Source organism: Hemiscyllium ocellatum, chromosome 45 (assembly GCF_020745735.1).
Source record: "Hemiscyllium ocellatum isolate sHemOce1 chromosome 45, sHemOce1.pat.X.cur, whole genome shotgun sequence".
Taxonomy (NCBI): domain Eukaryota; kingdom Metazoa; phylum Chordata; class Chondrichthyes; order Orectolobiformes; family Hemiscylliidae; genus Hemiscyllium; species Hemiscyllium ocellatum.
In genome coordinates, this window is record NC_083445.1 from 6,204,095 (window position 1) to 6,222,600 (window position 18,506).

At 47.9% G+C, this 18,506-nt stretch overlaps 1 protein-coding gene across 2 annotated transcripts in view; it reads right to left on the reverse strand.

Annotated features, from left to right (window-relative positions):
* The window catches only part of LOC132835991 (collagen alpha-1(XI) chain-like), a 295,793-nt gene that overhangs the window by 155,803 nt on the left and 121,484 nt on the right, over nt 1-18,506 (reverse strand). For both annotated transcript variants that reach the window (XM_060855171.1, XM_060855170.1), the window contains 5 exons: nt 13,782-13,856; nt 6,961-7,044; nt 4,774-4,830; nt 1,682-1,735; nt 349-402 (listed from right to left, as the gene is read on the reverse strand). In XM_060855171.1, the coding sequence (XP_060711154.1) occupies nt 349-402; nt 1,682-1,735; nt 4,774-4,830; nt 6,961-7,044; nt 13,782-13,856 (324 nt within the window). The remainder of the gene's footprint in view (nt 1-348; nt 403-1,681; nt 1,736-4,773; nt 4,831-6,960; nt 7,045-13,781; nt 13,857-18,506) is intronic.

An 18,506-nucleotide genomic window follows, 5' to 3' on the forward strand; every position in this document is an offset into this window, starting at 1 on the left:
ATGTATTAGCCATTCAGCCCATTGGGTCTTGCACCACCAATGAATCGTCACTGATATTATAATCTTCAGCTCCACTTTCCTGCCTTTCCCCTGACTGATTAAAAGTCTGTCCATCTCAGCCTTGAATATACTGAGCAAGCCACCCTCTGGAGTGGCAAACTCCACACGCTCAAGCATCACTCTGTGGGACGAAGATATTTCTCCCACTTGATTAGATCTTGCATTTCTTGAGGGCAATTCTTAGCTTGGAGCATATGGTAAACAGCTGACTATGGGATTACAATGCGTTATGCATCCCACTGAATCCTTGGAAATGAGTGCTATTAATTTGACCAAGAATGTTCCTACCCTTCGTCCGGATCTTCCTGTTGGTCCCAGAGGTCCTGGAATGCCTGGAGGCCCCTAGGACAGAAAGAGAGGTCTGCATTTATATTCAACCACAAAAGTAGTCCCCCAAAGGACGTAACAGTCTATACTGAAGTGCAGTCGGTGTTCTAATGTATGAAATGCAAAGAAATTTGTGCACAGCATGATCCCACAATGTGAATTTTGTTTTGTTCCTTGGTGATGTCTAACCCAGGAAGTAATTTCTGTCTTTGCTTCCACCTTGAGGGGGAACAGTAAGGAGGCAGTCAAAGAAAAACCATACTGAAATACTAAGGGAAAAAACTCAATCAGATGGGCCACTTCCAACATCTTGACAATAATCAGGGCATTTGTGTGGATGATATGAACTGAGGAATAAATGAGCATTCTCCTGACTCATGGGAAGGGCAATAGCCTGGTGGTATTATTGCTGGACTGTTAATCCAGAGACCCCAGTAATGTTCATGGGGAGCCAGGTTAAAATCCCACCATGGAAGATGTCAGAATTTAAATTCAATAAAAATCTGGAATTAAGAGTCTAATGATGACTACAAATCCATTACCAATTGTTGGGAAGTTTGCGAATGACCTTTAAGGAAGGAAACTGCCATCCTCCCCTGGTCTGGCCTACATGTGACTCCAGACCCACAGCAACGTGAGTGACTCTTAAGTGCCCTCTGGGCAATTAGGGATGGGCAATAAATGCTGGCCTCGCCCTTGTTCTGTGAATGAATTTTTTTAAATCCTCTTGTTGGATTGAGTGCCTTGAGAGAGCAGATAAGGTGGGATCTCATCCAAATGGTCATACCCTCTGACAATGCAACACTCCCTCAGTAGGTATGACAGTGTTCAAGAGCTTTAACACCACTTGTTAAAGTTTTACTCTTCCTGTCTGCTATTCAAGGCAGTTCTTCGATTTGTTCTTGAGCATCAAAGATGGGCAGTTAGGTGGATTGGCTATGCTAAATTGCCTCGTGGAATCCAGGAATGTGTAGGCTATATAGGTTAGCTGTGAAAAATGCAGGGTTACAGTGTTGGGTAGAGGGCTGATTCTTTGTGGCATGCTCTTCAGATGTAGACTTAATGGGCTGAATGACTTCTTTCCTCACTGCAGGGATTCAATCTTTCTCACGATTTCCCCTCATCTCAGTGAGGGATCCAGTCACTGTGGGAGTAAGGTACCTCTCACTGATCCACAACGTCACTCCACTATGTCCTCCAACAAAGCCCTGGGTAGGACCTGCCCCAGTCAGTGGCTCTCACGCACCATGATCAATCACTAAGAACTGTTGGAGGACAAGCTCTGGGCATTTACCTGTGGCCCCATCTCACCAGCGTCTCCTTTCTGACCTTCGTTACCAGGAAGACCCTGTTGGGGGAGGGAGAGAGAAGTGAAACATTAAAAAGTTTGGCAGCCAATCCTGCTCTTCCCTGAGTACCCTGAAGGTATGCCCCCTCTTCACTGCAACAAGGCACTCAAGGATTGGAGGAAATGCACTCATAATCTTCAATAGAAAAAGATTTTAGTGAAAAAAAGGGATGATGAAAAGCTGTGTTATAGACTCATACAGATGGAAACACACCCTTTGGTCCAACCATTCCATACCGACCATAATTCCAAACTAAATTAATCCCACCTGCCTGCTCCTGGCCCATAACCCTCCAAACCTTTCTTATTCATGTACTTAGAGGAGAAAGTGAGGTCTGCAGATGTTGGAGATCAGAGCTGAAGAAGGGCTTATGCCCGAAACGTCGAATCTCCTGCTCCTTGGATGCTGCCTGACCTGCTACGCTTTTCCAGCAACACATTTTCAGCTATTCATGTACTTATCCAAATGTCCTTTAAATGCTGAAATTGAAATGCAAAACTTGCGCCCACACCTCCCCCCTTACCTCTCTCCAAGGCCCCAAAGGGTCCTTCCATATCCGCCACAAATTCAACTGCACCTCCACACACATCATCTATTGCATCCGCTGCACCCGATGTGGCCTCCGCTATATTGGGGAGACAGGCCGCCTACTTGCGGAACGTTTCAGAGAACACCTCTGGGACACCCGGACCAAGCAACCCAACCCAGCCACCCCGTGGCTCAACACTTTAACTCCCCCTCCCACTCCACCAAGGACATGCAGGTCTTTGGACTCCTCCATCGCCAGACCATAACAACACGACGGTTGGAGGAAGAGCGCCTCATCTTCCGCCTGGGAACCCTCCAACCACAAGGGATGAACTCAGATTTCTCCAGTTTCCTCATTTCCCCTCCCCCCACCTTGTCTCAGTCGAATCCCTCGAACTCAGCACCGCCTTCCTAACCTGCAATCTTCTTCCTGACCTCTCCGCCCAAACCCCACTCCGGCCTATCACCCTCACCTTGACCTCCTTCCACCTATCACATCTCCATCGCCCCTCCCCTAAGTCCCTCCTCCCTACCTTTTATCTTGGCCTGCTGGACACACTTTCCTCATTCCTGATGAAGGGCTTATACCCGAAACGTCGAATTTCCTGTTCCTTGGATGCTGCCTGACCTGCTGTGCTTTTCCAGCAACACATTTTCAGCTATTGTACCCACATCCACCACTTCCTCTGGACATTCATGCCACACACGGACCATGGTCTGTGTAAAAAATTGCTCCTCATGGCTTTTTAAAATCTTTCTCCTTTCACATTAAAAATATACCCACTCATCTTGAAATCCCCCACGCTAGGGAAAAGACCTTTGTCATTCACCATATCTATGCCCGTCATGATGTTATAAACCTCTGTAAAGTCACGCCTCCCCCAACCTCCTACTTTCCAGGGAAAAAACTCCCAACCTATCCAGCCTCTCCTTATAACTCAAACCCTCCATCCTGGCATCATCCTGGTAAATATCTTCTGAACCCTCTCCAGCTTAATAATATTCTGCCTTTAACTCCCTCCCTGCCTTTCATTGATGACCTCTGACCTACAAAACAAAGGAAGTAGTTCCAGTCTTCATTTCCATCTCAGGCATAGGAAGGGTCCGTAAGGAATGGTAAAGTTGCTGTAGCCTTTCCAGACCAAGGGGCTGCTCCCTCATGAGACAGAGGGAGGTGGCTGGTAGCGGTTTAACCTGAGGGTCATCATGCCTCGGGCGAGGGAAGAGGTTGAGAAGGAGAGTCCTTCATGGCAACCTCAGCTGGTGTGGGATTTGAACCCACACAGTTACCGTCACTCTGTAAACCAGCCATCCACTCAACTGACTCTCGAGCCTCTGGAGGGGAACAGGCAAGCAGTAAGGGTTGGGTCAAAGGGTATGGGAGAAAAACAGAACGAAACATGAAAAAACTCCCAACTTCAGACTTGAGCCAAAACAGCTGCTATTGACCTTGGAGTCGCTTGTGTGTTGTCCCTCTTTGCTGCTGACTAACACACCCTAAACCTTTCCATTTCTAGTCAAGACACCATCCCACCATGTTAAACATGACAAGGCTAGTTCCACTGAGGTCCCCACATGAGGGCTGGGGACTCATTGGCATGTATCCTCCTGCACCCCAAGTACGAACCAGAACCACTCACCCCTCTCCTCCCGACGTTTTGGGAAATGTGGAACATAGAATTATGGAAGGTGATGGCCTAGTGGTATTATCACTCGACTGTTAATCCAGGCTATATTCTGGGGACCCGGGTTCGAATCCGGCTCTAGTAGATGGTGGAATTTGAATTCAATTTTTAAAAATGCCAAATTAAAAGTTTAATGATGACCGTTAATCGATTATCAGAAAAACCCATCTGGTTCACTAATTTCCTTGCGGGAGGAAAACTGTCATCCTTACCCGGTCTGGCCTACATTTGACTCCAGACCCACAGCAATGTGGTCGACTCTTAACTGCCTTCTGGGGCAATTAGGGACGGGTAATAATGGTGGTCCACCCATTAATGCCTGCATTGCATGAAAGCATAAGTTTCAAAAAAAGATTCATCCCACGTTAGTCACCAAGCTATTATACCAACGGTGGCTTGGAGACTCCAATCTGTGGATGGATTTGGGGTTCAGTGGGAGTAATGGGGCCACACTGATCCTTAGCCAGTCACTTCAGTGACCACCAGCAAGTGGTCAAAGCCAATCAATGACGCTTCCCCCACCAGCCATCCAAATGTCTGGTACTCAAGTCCCATATGACCCCTACAACCCTCTGCTTGACCTCAAACATAGCAGATCGCACCCCACCCACCACAGCCAGGCGAGAAAGTGATGGGGGGCTGAGTGAGGTTTGGTCAGTAGATAAAGTATCAAGAAAACCCAAATGCATTGAGTCGAACCAACCCATCAGTCAACAGCATCTCCCAACCCAAAAGCCCAGTTGAAACAATGTCATGAGAGAGGACCCTCCCCCCACTGTGTTAGCGCTGGAATTGCCTTTGCCCTGACCGGATCTCACACTCACCATCGGGCCAGGTCTGCCTGTCAGTCCTATCGAACCGGGTGGGCCCTTCATCGCAAGCTAGGAAGCAAAAACACAAAAGGGACAGTGTTAATTCCAAGCAGGCCGCTCCATGAAACCCAAGGGGGAGGGCAGGGTTTCCAGGGTTATGGGAAAGTCCGATGGGTTAGCTGTAGATAGCCCCATTCGTGAAGGAGCCAGGCATCAGGAGCAGAAGGTGGGCGCTAACCAACCCACAGTAATCTCGTTAGCCGACGAGAACCACATTCCCACCATGCTCCGAAACAATTCGTTTGAAATTAATCGTGTGGACGCATTGAAGGGGAAGTTGGGTATACACGAGGAGCACAGCTAATGGGTTATAGTGCTGCAGGCTGGGAGCATTAACACCAGTATAGACCAGACGGGCCAAATGGCCCATTTCTGTGAAAGGTTTTTCCATGACGTTCAAGGCATGAGAAACATGCTTGATACCTGTTTTGAACATTACAGCACAGTACAGGCCATTCGGCCCTCAATGTTGCGCCGATCTGTGAAAGCAATCTGAAGTCCGTATATCCTACACTATTCCTTATCATCCATATGTTTATCCAATGACCATTTAAATGGTCTTAAAGTTGACGAGTCCACTACTGTTACAGGCAATGAATCCACACCCCTACTACTCTCTGAGTAAAGAAACTACCTCTGACATCTGTCCTATATCCATCACCCCTCAATTTAAATCTATGTCCCTTCATGCCAGCCATCACCATTCGAGGAAAATGGCTCTCCCTGTCCACCCAATCTAACCCTCTGATTATCTTATATGTCTCAATTAAGTCACCTCTCAACATTCTCCTCTCTAGCGAAAACAGCCTCAAGTCCCTCAACCAGTCCTCGTAAGACCTCCCCTCCATACCAGGCAACATCTCAGCAAATCTCCTCTGGATCCTTTCCAATGCTTCTACATTCTTCCTCCAATGCTGTGACCAGAACCGTATGCAACCACACCACAGCAGTGACCAGGACTGATGCAAGTGCAGCCACACTAGAGAGCTGTACAGCTGCAGCATGACCTCATGGCTCCAAAACTCGATCCCTCTACTCATAAAAGCTAACACACCGTATAATCTCTTTACAGCCCTATCAAGCTGGTGGCAGCTTTCAGGGATCTAAGTATGTGGACACCGAAATCTCTCTGCTCATCTACACTACCAAGAATCTTACCATTAGCTCATACTCTGTATTTCTGTTACTCCTTCCAAAGTGAATCACCTCACACTTTTCTGCATTAAACTCCATTTGCCACCTCTCGGCCCAGCTCTGCAGCTTATCTATGCCTCTCTGTAACCTACAACACCCTTCGGCATTATCCACAACTCTACTGACCTTCGTGTCGTCTGCAAATTTACTAACCCATCTTTCTACACCTTCATCCAGGTCACTTATAAAAATGACAAACAGCAGTGGACCCAAAACAGATCCTTGCAGTACAACACGAGTAACTGAACTCCACGATGAACATTTCCCATCAACCACCACCCTCTGTCTTCTTTCAGCTAGCCAACTTCTGATCCAAATTGCGAAATCACCCTCAACCCCATGCCTCCGTATTTTGTGCAGTAGACTAACGTGGGGAACCTGGTCAAATGACTTACTGAAATCCATATACCCTCATCCACGTGTTTGGTCACCTTCTCGCAGAACTCAATAAGGTTGGTGAGGCACAATCTACCCTTCACAAACCGTGTTGACTATCCCTCATCAACTGATTCCTTTCGAGATGATTATAAAACCTATCTCACAACTTTTTCCAACACTTTACCCACAACCAAAGTAACCAAAGTTTGGCACTCCGGTTAAATTTCTTGACCTCAGCTTGAGGATGTTATTATGGAATTGAGTGAATTCCCTGGATCTGAGTATTGCTCATTCGAATATTAGGAGGCCATTCAGCCCCTTGAAACTGTCCCAAAAGTCAACTGGACCTGAAATGATTGTATCTGGGCTCTGTATATCCATGTCAAGATTAGATTAGATTAGATTACTTACAGTATGGAAACAGGTCCTTTGGCTCAACAAGTCCACACTGACAATACGAAGAGCAACCCAATATTCTTTCAAATATTTTCTTATAGAACTCCTTCAGAGCAAAAGCTGGAGGGTTTGGTGAAGCTTGAGCTCAGAGACTGACAGGTAATCGCTTACCCTTGCTTGTTGAAGGATGGACTGTGCCTGATATTCCTGGGGTGAAACAACTGGTCCCTTCACACCATCGCCTCCAAACTGGAACTGCAAATTAGAGAGACAAAGCTGAAATCAAGAGCCCATGTGGTTGATCCAATTCTGTAGTCTCAGCCAAACCCATTCGACTGGCTGAAAGCTGGAGGGTCAACCACTTCTGCTGGTCAGTTCCTGTTCACGCGCACTTGTTTTTTACCAAGGTATTCCATTGGACGTCCTCCCCCACCTTTCAGTGAAACATTCTCTCCAATATCTCGCACTCTCCACATAACCTGCCACTGTGTGCCCATATAACCTGGGATTCTGACATCCTTTATGTTCTGCATATATCATCCTCGTCTGATATTTGTTACTTCTCGTGTACCTCGTTATTGAAACACCCGCCAACAGTGCTGAAGCTCTCTCCCCAGTACCTGTTACACAGTGTAGCTCTCTCCCTGGTACGTTATTCTGTATAGCTCTCTCCCCAGTATCTATTACCCTGTGTAACTCTCTCCCCAGTACCTGTTACCCTGTGTAACTGTCTCCCCAGTACATGTTACCCTGTGTAACTCTCTCGCCATTACGTTATCCTGTGTAGCACTCTCCAGGGTACCTGTTACCCTGTATAAATCTGTGGGCAGAGCCTGTTATCCTGCATAACTCTCTACTCTCTCCCCATTACCTGTTACCCTGTGTAGCTCTCACCACAGTATTTGTTACCCTATGGAACTCTTTCCCCAGTACCTGTCACCCTGTGTAACTCTCTCCCCAGTACCTGTTACCATGTGTAGCTCTCACCACAGTATTTGTTACCCTATGGAACTCTTTCCCCAGTACCTGTCACCCTGGGTAACTCTCTCCCCAGTACTTGTCACCCTGTGTAACTCTGTAGCCAGTACCTGTTACCCTGTGTAACTCTCTCACCAGTACCTGTTACCCTCTGTAACTCTCTCCCCAGTACCTGTCACCCTGTGTAGCTCTCTCCCTGGCACCTGTTATCCTGTGTAACTCTCTCCCCAGTACCTGTTGCCCGGTGTAACTCTCTCCCCAATACCTGTTACCCTGCGTAACTCTCTCCGCAGTACCTATTACCCTGTTTAGATGTGTAGCCAGAACCTATAAGTCTCTCCCCAGTACCTGTTGCCCTGTGTAGCTCTGTAACCAGTACCTGTTATCCTGTGCAACTCTCTCCCCAGTACCTGTAGCCCTGTGTAGCTCTGTAGCCAGTATCTGTTACCCTGTGTAACTCTGTAGCCAGTTAATGTTACCCTGTGTAACTCTCTCCCCAGTACCTGTTACCCTGTGTAACTCTGTAGCCAGTTAATGTTACCCTGTGTAACTCTCTCCCCAGTACCTGTTACCCTGTGTAACTCTCTACCCAATACCTGTTACCCTGTGTAACTCTCTGCCCAGTACCTGTTGCCCTTGGTAACCCTCTCCCCAGTACCTGATACTCTGTGTAACTTTGTAGCCAGTACCTGTTACCTGGTGTAACACTGCAGCCAGTACCTGTTACCCTGTGTAACCCTCTCCCCAGTACCTGTTGCCCTGTGTAACTCTCTCCCCTGTACCTGTTACCCTGTGTAACTCTCTCCCCAATACCTGCTACCCTGTGTTGCTCTGTAGCCAATACTTGTTACTCTGTGTAACTATCTCCCCAGTACCTTTAACCCTGTGTAACTCAGTAGCCAGCATCTGTTACCCTGTGTAACCCTCTCCCCAGTACCTGATACTCTGTGTAACCTTGTAGCCAGTACCTGTTACCCTGTGTAACTCTCTCCCCAGTACCTGTAGCCCTGTGTAGCTCTGTAACCAGTACCTGTTACCCTGTGTAACTCTGTAGCCAGTTAATGTTACCCTGTGTAACTCTCTCCCCAGTACCTGTTACCCTGTGTAACCCTCTCCCCAACACCTGATACTCTGTGTAACTCTGTAGCCAGTACCTGTTACCCTGTGTAACTCTCTCCTCTATACTTGTTAGCCTGTGTAACTCTCTCCCCAGTAGATACCCTGTGTCACTCTGTCGCCAGCACCTGTTATCCTCTGTAACTCTCTCCCCAGTACCTGTGACCCTGTGTAACTCTCTCCCCAGTACCTATTGCCCTGTGTAACTCTCTGCCCAGTACCTGTTACCCTGTGTAAATCTCTGCCCAGTACCTGTTACCCTGTGTAAGTCTCTCCCCAGTACCTGTTGCCCTGTGTAACTCTCTCCCCAATACCTGTTGCCCTGTGTAACTCTCTCCCCAATACCTGCTACCCTGTGTAACTCTGTAGCCAATACCTGTTACTCTGTGTAACTATCTCCCCAGTACCTGTTACTCTGTGTAACTCTCTCCCCGGTACCTGTTACCCTGTATAGCTCTCTCCCCAGTATCTGTTGCCCTGTGTGACTCTCTCCCCAGTACCTGTTGCCTGTGTAACTCTCTCCCCAGCACCTGTTGCCCTGTGTAACTCTCTCCCCAGTACCTGTTGCCCTGTGTAACTCTCTCCCCAGTACCTGTTACCCTGTGTAACTCTCTCCCTAGTACCTGTTATCCTGTGTAACTCTCTCCCCAGTACCTGTTGCCCTGTGTAACTCTCTCCCCAGTACCTGTTCCCTGTGTAACTCTCTCCCCAGTACCTGTTATCCTGTGTAACTCTCTCCCCAGTACCTGTTGCCCTGTGTAACTCTCTCCCCAGTACCTGTTACCCTGTGTAACTCTGTCCCTAGTACCTGTTATCCTGTGTAACTCTCTCCCCAGTACCTGATACTCTGTGTAACTTTGTAGCCAGTACCTGTTACCTGGTGTAACACTGCAGCCAGTACCTGTTACCCTGTGTAACTATCTCCCCAGTACCTGTTACCCTGCGTAACTCCGTAGCCCGTACCGGTTTCCTTGTGTATCTCTCTCCCCGGTTACTTTCACCTTCTGTAACTCTCTCCCCAGTACCTGTTACACTGTGTAACTCTCTCCCCCGTACCTGTTGCCCTGTGTAACTCTCTCCCCCGTACCTGTTCCCCTGTGTAACTCTGTAGCCAGTATCTGTTACCCTGTGTAACTCTCTCCCCAGTAACTGTTACCCTGTGTAACTCTCTCCCCAGTACCGGTTTCCCTGTGTAACTCTCTCCCCGGTTACTTTCACCCTGTGTAACTCTCTCCCCCATACCTGTTGCCCTGTGTAACTCTCTCCCCAGTACCTGTTACACTGTGTAACTCTCTCCCCAGTACCTGTAGCCCTGTGTAACTCTGTAGCAGTACCTGTTGCCCAGTGTAACTCTCTCCCCAGTACCTGTTACCCTGTGTAGCTCTCTCCCCAGTACCTGTTACCTTGCGTAGATCTGTTGCCAGTACCTGTTGCCCTGTGTAACTCTCTCCCCAGTACCTGTTACCCTGTGTAACTCTGTAGCCAGTACCTGTTACCCTGTGTAACCCTCTCCCCAGTACCTGATACTTTGTGTAACTTTGTAGCCAGTACCTGTTACCTGGTGTAACTCTGTAGCCAGTTCCTGTTATCCTGTGTAACTCTCTCCCCAGTACCTGTTACCCTGCGTAACTCCGTAGCCCGTACCGGTTTCCTTGTGTAACTCTCTCCCCGGTTACTTTCACCTTGTGTAACTCTTTCCCCCGTACCTGTTCCCCTGTGTAACTCTGTAGCCAGTATCTGTTACCCTGTGTAACTCTTTCCCCAGTACCTGTTGCCCTGTGTAACTCTTTCCCCAGTACCTGTTGCCCTGTGTAACTCTCTCCCCCGTACCTGTTACCCTGTGTAACTCTGTAGCCAGTATCTGTTACCCTGTGTAACTCTCTCCCCAGTACCTGTTACCCTGTGTAACTCTCTCCCCAGTACCGGTTTTCCTGTGTAACTCTCTCCCCAGTACCTGTTGCCCTGTGTAACTCTCTCCCCAGTACCTGTTACACTGTGTAACTCTCTCCCCAATATCTGTTACCCTGTGTAACTCTCTCCCCAGTACCTGTTGCCCTGAGTAACTCTCTCCCCCATACCTGTTACACTGTGTAACTCTCTCCCCAGTACCTGTAGCCCTGTGTATTTCTGTAGCCAATACCTGTTACCCTGTGTAGCTCTCTCCCCAGTATCTGTTACCCTGTGTAGTTCTCTCCCCAGTACTTATTACCCTGTGTAGATCTGTTGCCTGTACCTGTTACCCTGTGTAACTCTCTCCCCAGTACCTGTTACCCTGTGTAACTCTCTCCCCAGCACCTGTTACCCTGTGTAACTCTCTCCCCAGTACCTGTTACTCTGTGTAACTCTCTCCCCAGCACCTGTTACCCAGTGTAGATCTGTAGCCAGAACCTATTGTCCTGTGTAAGTCTTTCCCCAGTACCTGTTGCCCTGTGTAGATCTGTAGCCAATACCTGTTACCCTGTGTAACTCTGTAGCCAGTACCTGTTATCCCGTGTAACTCCCTCCCCAGTACCAGTTACCCTGAGTAACTCTGTAGTCAGTACATGTTACCCTGTGTAACTCTCTCCCAGTACCTGTTACCCTGTGTATCTCTCTCCCCAGTATATTATTCTGTGTAACTCTCTCCCCAGTACCTGTTACCCTGTATAACTCTCTCCCCAGTACATTATTCTGTGTGGCTCTCTCCCCAGTATCTGTTAGTCTATGTAGCTCTCTCCCCAGTACCTGTTAGTCTGTGTAGCTGTCTCCTCAGTACCTGTTACCCTGTGTAGCTCTCTTCCTGGTACCTGTTAGTCTGTGTAGCTAGTCAGTTCTGAGGATGGCTCATTGAACCCAACACATTAATGCTGATTTCTTGCCAGCTGATGCTGCCAGATCTGATGAGCTATTTCCCTTTTTTATTTCTGATTTACACCATCCACAGTTCTTTCTCCAATGTAATTCTTCCTTGTTAACATTGCAACGTTTTTCTAAGGTATAATAATTCCTTTACTTCAGGTAAAATATCTTCCTTAATTCAGGTGAAATACAGCAACTCTCTTTTTTTAAAGCTGGAAATACACAATGTTTTCAAAATAAGAGCCACTCAATCAAGGAGAAGGACATCCAAATCCACACCAATGTGAACAGCTCCCTCCCTCCCCAAGTCCCCTCAAAAAATGGCCCCTGACTGTGATCTCTTTATCATGCCTCAGCGGACTGCACCCAGTCTCCCTCGCTGTCAATCCACCTCAGCTTCACCAGAGCCAAAAACCAAACACTCTCCCAGTCGAGACTGGATCGGCAATATCTGTGGCTGATTTCCTGATGCTTTTCCAGGTGGAGAGAAGTGTCTGCCCTTCGGCCGGTCATTCCTTTCGAAGTCCGCAGGCAGCATCACTGTGAGCTCTTTAAGCTGGGCAGCAGAGGTCCAATTCTCAGCTGTCAGAAAGCAGTTTCCCACCGTATCTCACCTGGGTTACTTTCCACTCAGTTGCCAGGCACAACATCGGGGTTTGGCGGAGGAGGGAAAACATTGATCATTGTCAGACAGGAACAGTTCAGGACAATACATTACGCACCATCGCAGGACAGTAAGCCGACATACGAACGAAACTCAGTCACAATAAGGAAATGAAGAAATGTGACCCAGAGGAGGCTATTAAAGTTCCCTTGAGCCTGTACGAGTCTCTCAACCACGTCTTGATCGTCCTTCTCCAACTCCATCCCATCCTCCAGCTCTCTTAGGTCCAGGATCGCGATCCTCAATACACTCAGTAAGTGAGTGACCCAGAGGAACAAGATTCCAAACATTCACAGCTTCCTGTAGGAGGCCATTTCTCCTCATCTCATTCCTGACTCCTTGAGCAGAGACTCCAACACCTCGGGCTAGAATCCCCAGTCAAGGGAGATGGTCTCTCAGCAACAGACAGGGCCATGCGAAGGAATTTCAGCATTGTCCACAAGGACTTTTACCCATTTTAATAGATGCAACGTAGAAAGCGTCCTATCCAGATGCATCTCAGCTCGGTACGGTGTGTACTCTTCCAAAAACAACAAGAAACTGCAGAGAGTGGTGAACACAGCCCAGTCCATCACACAAGCCTCCCATCCACTGACTCCACCTTCACTCCCCACTGCCTCAGGAAAGCTGCCAACATCATCACAGACCCCTCCCATCCCAGTTACACTCTCTTCCATCAGTCAGAAGATATAAAAGTTTGAAAACACACATCAACAGATTTAGGAATTGCTTCTTTTCCGCTGTTATCAGACTTGTGTACGGACTTCTCATACATGAGAGTTGGTCTTTCTCTGTATCTTCTCTGTAGCTGTAGTTTCGCCAAAGACCCAGCTAATCACAGGAGGACTTCACCCTTCTTCAGGCCCAGCCTGTTTACCATAAAGTAATCCGGGAAGGGTCTGTCTGCTCCTCACATAACAAAACTGGCAACGCAGTATTCTAGAAGTCCCTCCCTACAACAGCAGTGCGCCTGGTTCACCACCACTTGGACTGCAGCTCACCACCATCTTCTCAAGGGGCAACTAGAGACGGGCAATAAGCACTGACCCAGCCCATGGATAAAGGAAAGAAAAATTTAAAGGAGATAAAATCTGAAGAGTTGTGGGGTGAGGGTAAGAATGTGGAATAACAGGATGGCTCTTGCTCAGAGTCTATACTAGTCAAAGGGACAGAATGGCCTCCTGTACTATTCCACACTCAATTCCATAACATAAAGGAATTCGCAGTCTTCACGTGTCACTGGCTAGGCCCTACATTTCCTAATTGTCCTGGAGGAGGTGATGGTGAGCTGCCAACACGAACTGCTGCAGTCCATCTCATGCAGTTGCCTGACACGGTGGCGATCCGCAGCTTTTTCAGAGTTAATCCTTCAAATAAATTGTTGAAACAAACTCACCGGCAACATCAGCATGGTCCCAGGAGGGCCCTGTATTCCATCAACCCCGGGGAGACCAGGGCGTCCAGGTGGACCCTGGGTTTGGAGAGAGAGAGAGAGAGAGAGAAGCAGATATCAGAGAGAGGCATCTATCAGAAGGAGAAGCCATGTTCACGATGAGTAAAGTCAGGTACAGGCATGTTAACAGCACGTGAGCTTATGGCCAGAGGGAAATGGAGTCGATACTATGCTGACATCTTTCACACACTTCATACTTGTCAGGGAGCAAGATTAACATCTTAGCTTCTCATCAAGGACAGTTCAGCATTCTCTGTGTGTAATAACATTCCTGCTCAGACACCGAGACTGGGTGAGAGCGACAGATTAGTGCCTGCAGGGTTGGAGGGACATGGCAGCCTGTGGTGACAGCAGGACAGTCAAGGTACATGAATCAACTGGTGTAACCTGTCCATCAGAGGAGACCATCCACCAGGCTACAGCCCATGGCATTGATCGGGGCAAATAAGGGTAATCAATCCAGGGGGCACTCCAGAACGGTGGGGACTCAAGAATGGCAGGCACTAGAGAACAACGGGCACTTGAGAATGGTGGGCACTCAAGAACAGCAGGTACTTGAGAACAGTGGGCACTCGAGAATGGCGGGCACTCGAGAACGGTGGGCATTCGAGAACAGCAGATACTCGAGAGCTGCGGGTACTCGAGAACGGTGGGCATTCCAGAACAGCAGGTACTCGAGAACAGCAGGTACTCAAGAACAGCAGGTACTCAAGAACGGCAGGTACTCGAGAACGGCTGGTAGTCGATAATGGCAAGCACTCGAGAACGGTGGGTATTCGTGATTGGTAGATACTTGAGAACGATGGGGATTGGAGAATCTCAGGTACTTGAGAATGGCGGGTACTTGAGAATGGCAGATATTCAGGAATGGCATGCACTTGGGAAAGCGGGCAGTTCAGAATGACCAGTAGTTGGGAATAGTGGGCAGTCAAGAATGACGGTTCTTGGGAACAGCAGGTAATCGAGAATGGCGGGTATCCGATAATGGCAGGAACTCAAGGTTGGTGGCTATCTGAGAACAGTGGGTGCTGGAGAATAACAGGCTTAAGTGGGAGATACTTCCCCTCAGCAGAGAGGAGACACAAACACTCCACGGGATGGGTCAGCTGACCAACACGAGATCAGAGCAAACTTCATGGAAAATGAACGAACATCAGAAGGTCAGACACTGATGGACAGTGCAAATATACCACACGGTCAGGAGCTGATGGACAGTGTGTAAATACCACAGGGTCAGGATGTGATAGACAGTGTGTAAATACCACAGGGTCAGGAGCTGATGGACAGTGTGTTATTACCACACGGTCAGGATGTGTTAGTGTGTAAATACCACAGGGTCAGGAGCTGATGGACAGTGTGTAAATACCACAGGGTCAGGATGTGATAGACAGTGTGTAAAATACCACAGGGTCAGGATATGATAGACAGTGTGTAAATACCACAGGGTCAGGATATGATAGACAGTGTGTAAATACCACAGGGTCAGGATGTGATAGACAGTGTGTAAATACCACAGGGTCAGGATGTGTTCGTGTGTAAATACCACAGGGTCAGGATGTGTTCATGTGTAAATAACCCAGGGATTGGAACATGGAGAATCTCTCAGGACTGAATGATTTTTCTTCTGGAGTTCAATGGAAATCGTTCCAGGGGTGAAAAGCATGCAGGAATCTCTCAGGAACAGGAGTTAAGCCATGAAGCTTATCACCGTACCTGCACAGAGATTCTCATTCGGATTCACTGCAATGTACCCTGTCATGAGCAAAGTCTCTCTAAAACATGCTGGGGTAAGATACATTTTCCTTCCCTTCTCTGAAATTGGCAGCTCTATCTTCATAGCCTGGGGGTCAGGACAATGCAAACTACATGTCTCCAATTCAGGGAAGACCACTGGTGTCATACAAGAGCAAATCCTCTTCCCTCGACTGTCGGAGCAATTTTCCACACTTTTTTTCCTTCAGGACATGAAACAACCTTCACCTAACTCATCTGCCCCATCATTCTCTCCTCAACCCTCACAAACCCAATTGGGACCACCTATTGGAGGCAGAATTGGATTTCACGTGAGGGCCCCTGGCTTTTTTGATTGAGAGAACCATCCCTCCCCATCATAATAAAAACCCTAACAAAAGGCACACACCGATAAGATCTGGGAGCTACAGTTTGAACAGCTGAATGGGCAGCATATGTGTGTCTTCCATGCATAGAGACTGGAGCCAAAATGTTCATTTTCAATTAACACAAAAACAGAACCTTGGAGGAAAGCAGTACGGGATTTGGAAACTGCCAAACACCTGAGAACTTTTAAAGATTTGGGAAGAACAATGGGTTTTCCAGGCAACGGTTATGGGTCATTGAGATGATAGGGTGCGTCAGGAAGGGTTGACACATTTGGTTTGATCCTTGATTTGTATGAATTAGCCATGTCTGTGCTGCTTTCCCACCTCCCCAGCTCATTCCCCACATCCCCCGGCATTTTCTGACGCGACGTTCAGGAGCTGGCGGCCAGCAGGAGCCATGTGATCTGGTTCCCGGGCAACCTGTCCTCGAAGTGCCCACCTTTTATCTCCTGCTATCATGGCCAGACAGGGCTCAGTCCAAGACTGAGCTGCACTAAAGGATGAACAAAGTCTGCAAATGTTGAGTCCTTGGTGGGGTTGGGGACGATCTTAATTCAGAGGAGGCGTGTTGCAGGGGAATGCTACTAATGGAGGGAGACAAGAAACAATGCATTAATGTTGAGCCAAAGGATTTTCCACACGCTTGGAATTCTCCAAAGCTCGTTTGGGTTCAGCTCCAACAATCAAGAAACTCAAGACCACCCAGGAGAAGGGAGCCCATTTCATTGGCAGTGCGTAAACTACCTTCAACACTCATTCACCTCACCAACACAGAGTACCAGCCACAAGATGCACCGGAGTAACTCATCTACTCTCGTCCCTTCTACAGCACCTTGATCACCGAGAAGATCAAGGCCAGCAGATACCTGGAAACATCATCCCCTGCAGACTCCCCTCCAAGTGACACACCACCCTGACTTGGAAATATGGACTTGGAAACATGATAAGGACTTCACGAAGGAGTTGGATATAGCAGTAAAGGGATCTGAGATAATGGCACAGAGGCCGGTATCCACTCACTAAATCACCTTTTATTTACATGCACACAATACATGACCTCTGAACCAGCCAGCTCACAACCAGCCCCCTGATAGAGAAGACTTTCTCAATCTCCTGTTTATCTTTGTCAGCCAGAGCTCCCTGAATGACCCAAGTTAACAACTCCAACCAGGGATCTCATTGTCAATAAGATCCACTCGGCTTTTGATCCACTCACTGCAGGATCAGAAGATAAGGGGGGAGAAGCAAGAACAGGTTATTGAGTAGGGTGATCAACCATGGACAGGACTTATACACTTAATGGTAAGGTCCTGGGAAGTGTTGCTGAACAATGAGACCTTGGATTGCAAGTTCACAGTTCGTTGAAAGTGGAGTCAGAGGTAGACAGGATAGTGAAGAAGACATTTGGTATGCTTGCCTTTATTGGTCAGAGCATAGGAGTTGGGAGGTCATGTTGTGGCTGTACAGGACGTTGGTTTGGCCACTTTTGGAATATTGTGTGCAATTCTGGTCTCTCTCTTTTGGGTGAAAAGTGTTATGAAACCTGAGATGGTTCAGAGGAGATTTACAAGGATGTTGCCAGGGTTGGAGGATCTGAGCTATAGGGAGACACTGAACAGGCTGGGGCTGTTTTCCCTGGAGCGTTGGAGGCTGAGGGGTGACCTCATAGAGGTTTATAAAATCATGAGGGACATGGATAGAGTAAATAGACAAGGTCTTTTCTCTGGGATGGGGGAGTTGAGAACTAGAGGGTATAGATTTAAGGTGAGAGGGGAAAGATTTAAAAGGGATCTAAGGGGCAACTTGTTCACGCAGTGGGTGGTGTGTGTATAGAATGAGCTGCCAGAGGAAGTGGTGGAGGCTGGTACAATGACAGCATGTAAAACGCATCTGGATGGGCATATGAATAGGAAGGGTTTAGAGGGATATGGGTCAAGTGCTGGCAAATGGGACTGGATTGGGTTAGGATACCTGGTCAGTATGGATGAGTTGGGCCAAAGGGTCTGTTTCTGTGCTGTACATCTCTATGACTCTGTATGGAGCAGCAGATCAGGTTCAAAGAGCCAACTGACCTACTCTTGCTCCCAATCTCTACTTTTATTTACCCTCCACAACTGCTGTTCCTTTACAATTGTATATGTAACGCCAATGTCAGGAAAAGCCAGGCAGCGTCACTGAACCGAGCACATCAGCTTTCGAAGTCTCTGCAGTTTCATAGCATGTCTAATATTTAGCTGTGCCTTCAGCCTAATACTTGTCGAAAGCTCATCAAGTGTGTAAATTTAAGGAGAAAGCATTGCTTTCAAGGTAAATGAAACTAGCCACGGGATATTTATATCCAAATAAACTCGGAAGAATGCGTCCGGTCAATTAAAACAGAGCTGCCTGCTTCAAGGGTCTTTCACAGAGCACTGAGATGATTGGTGCTACGTACAGGAACTGGTATCACGCCCACATAGCCCCCCCTCAACACCACCTATCTCTCTCACCCCCACCCTCTGGGCAAACATCTGCTCCTTTACACTGCTGTCAATCAGATGCTCTGTGC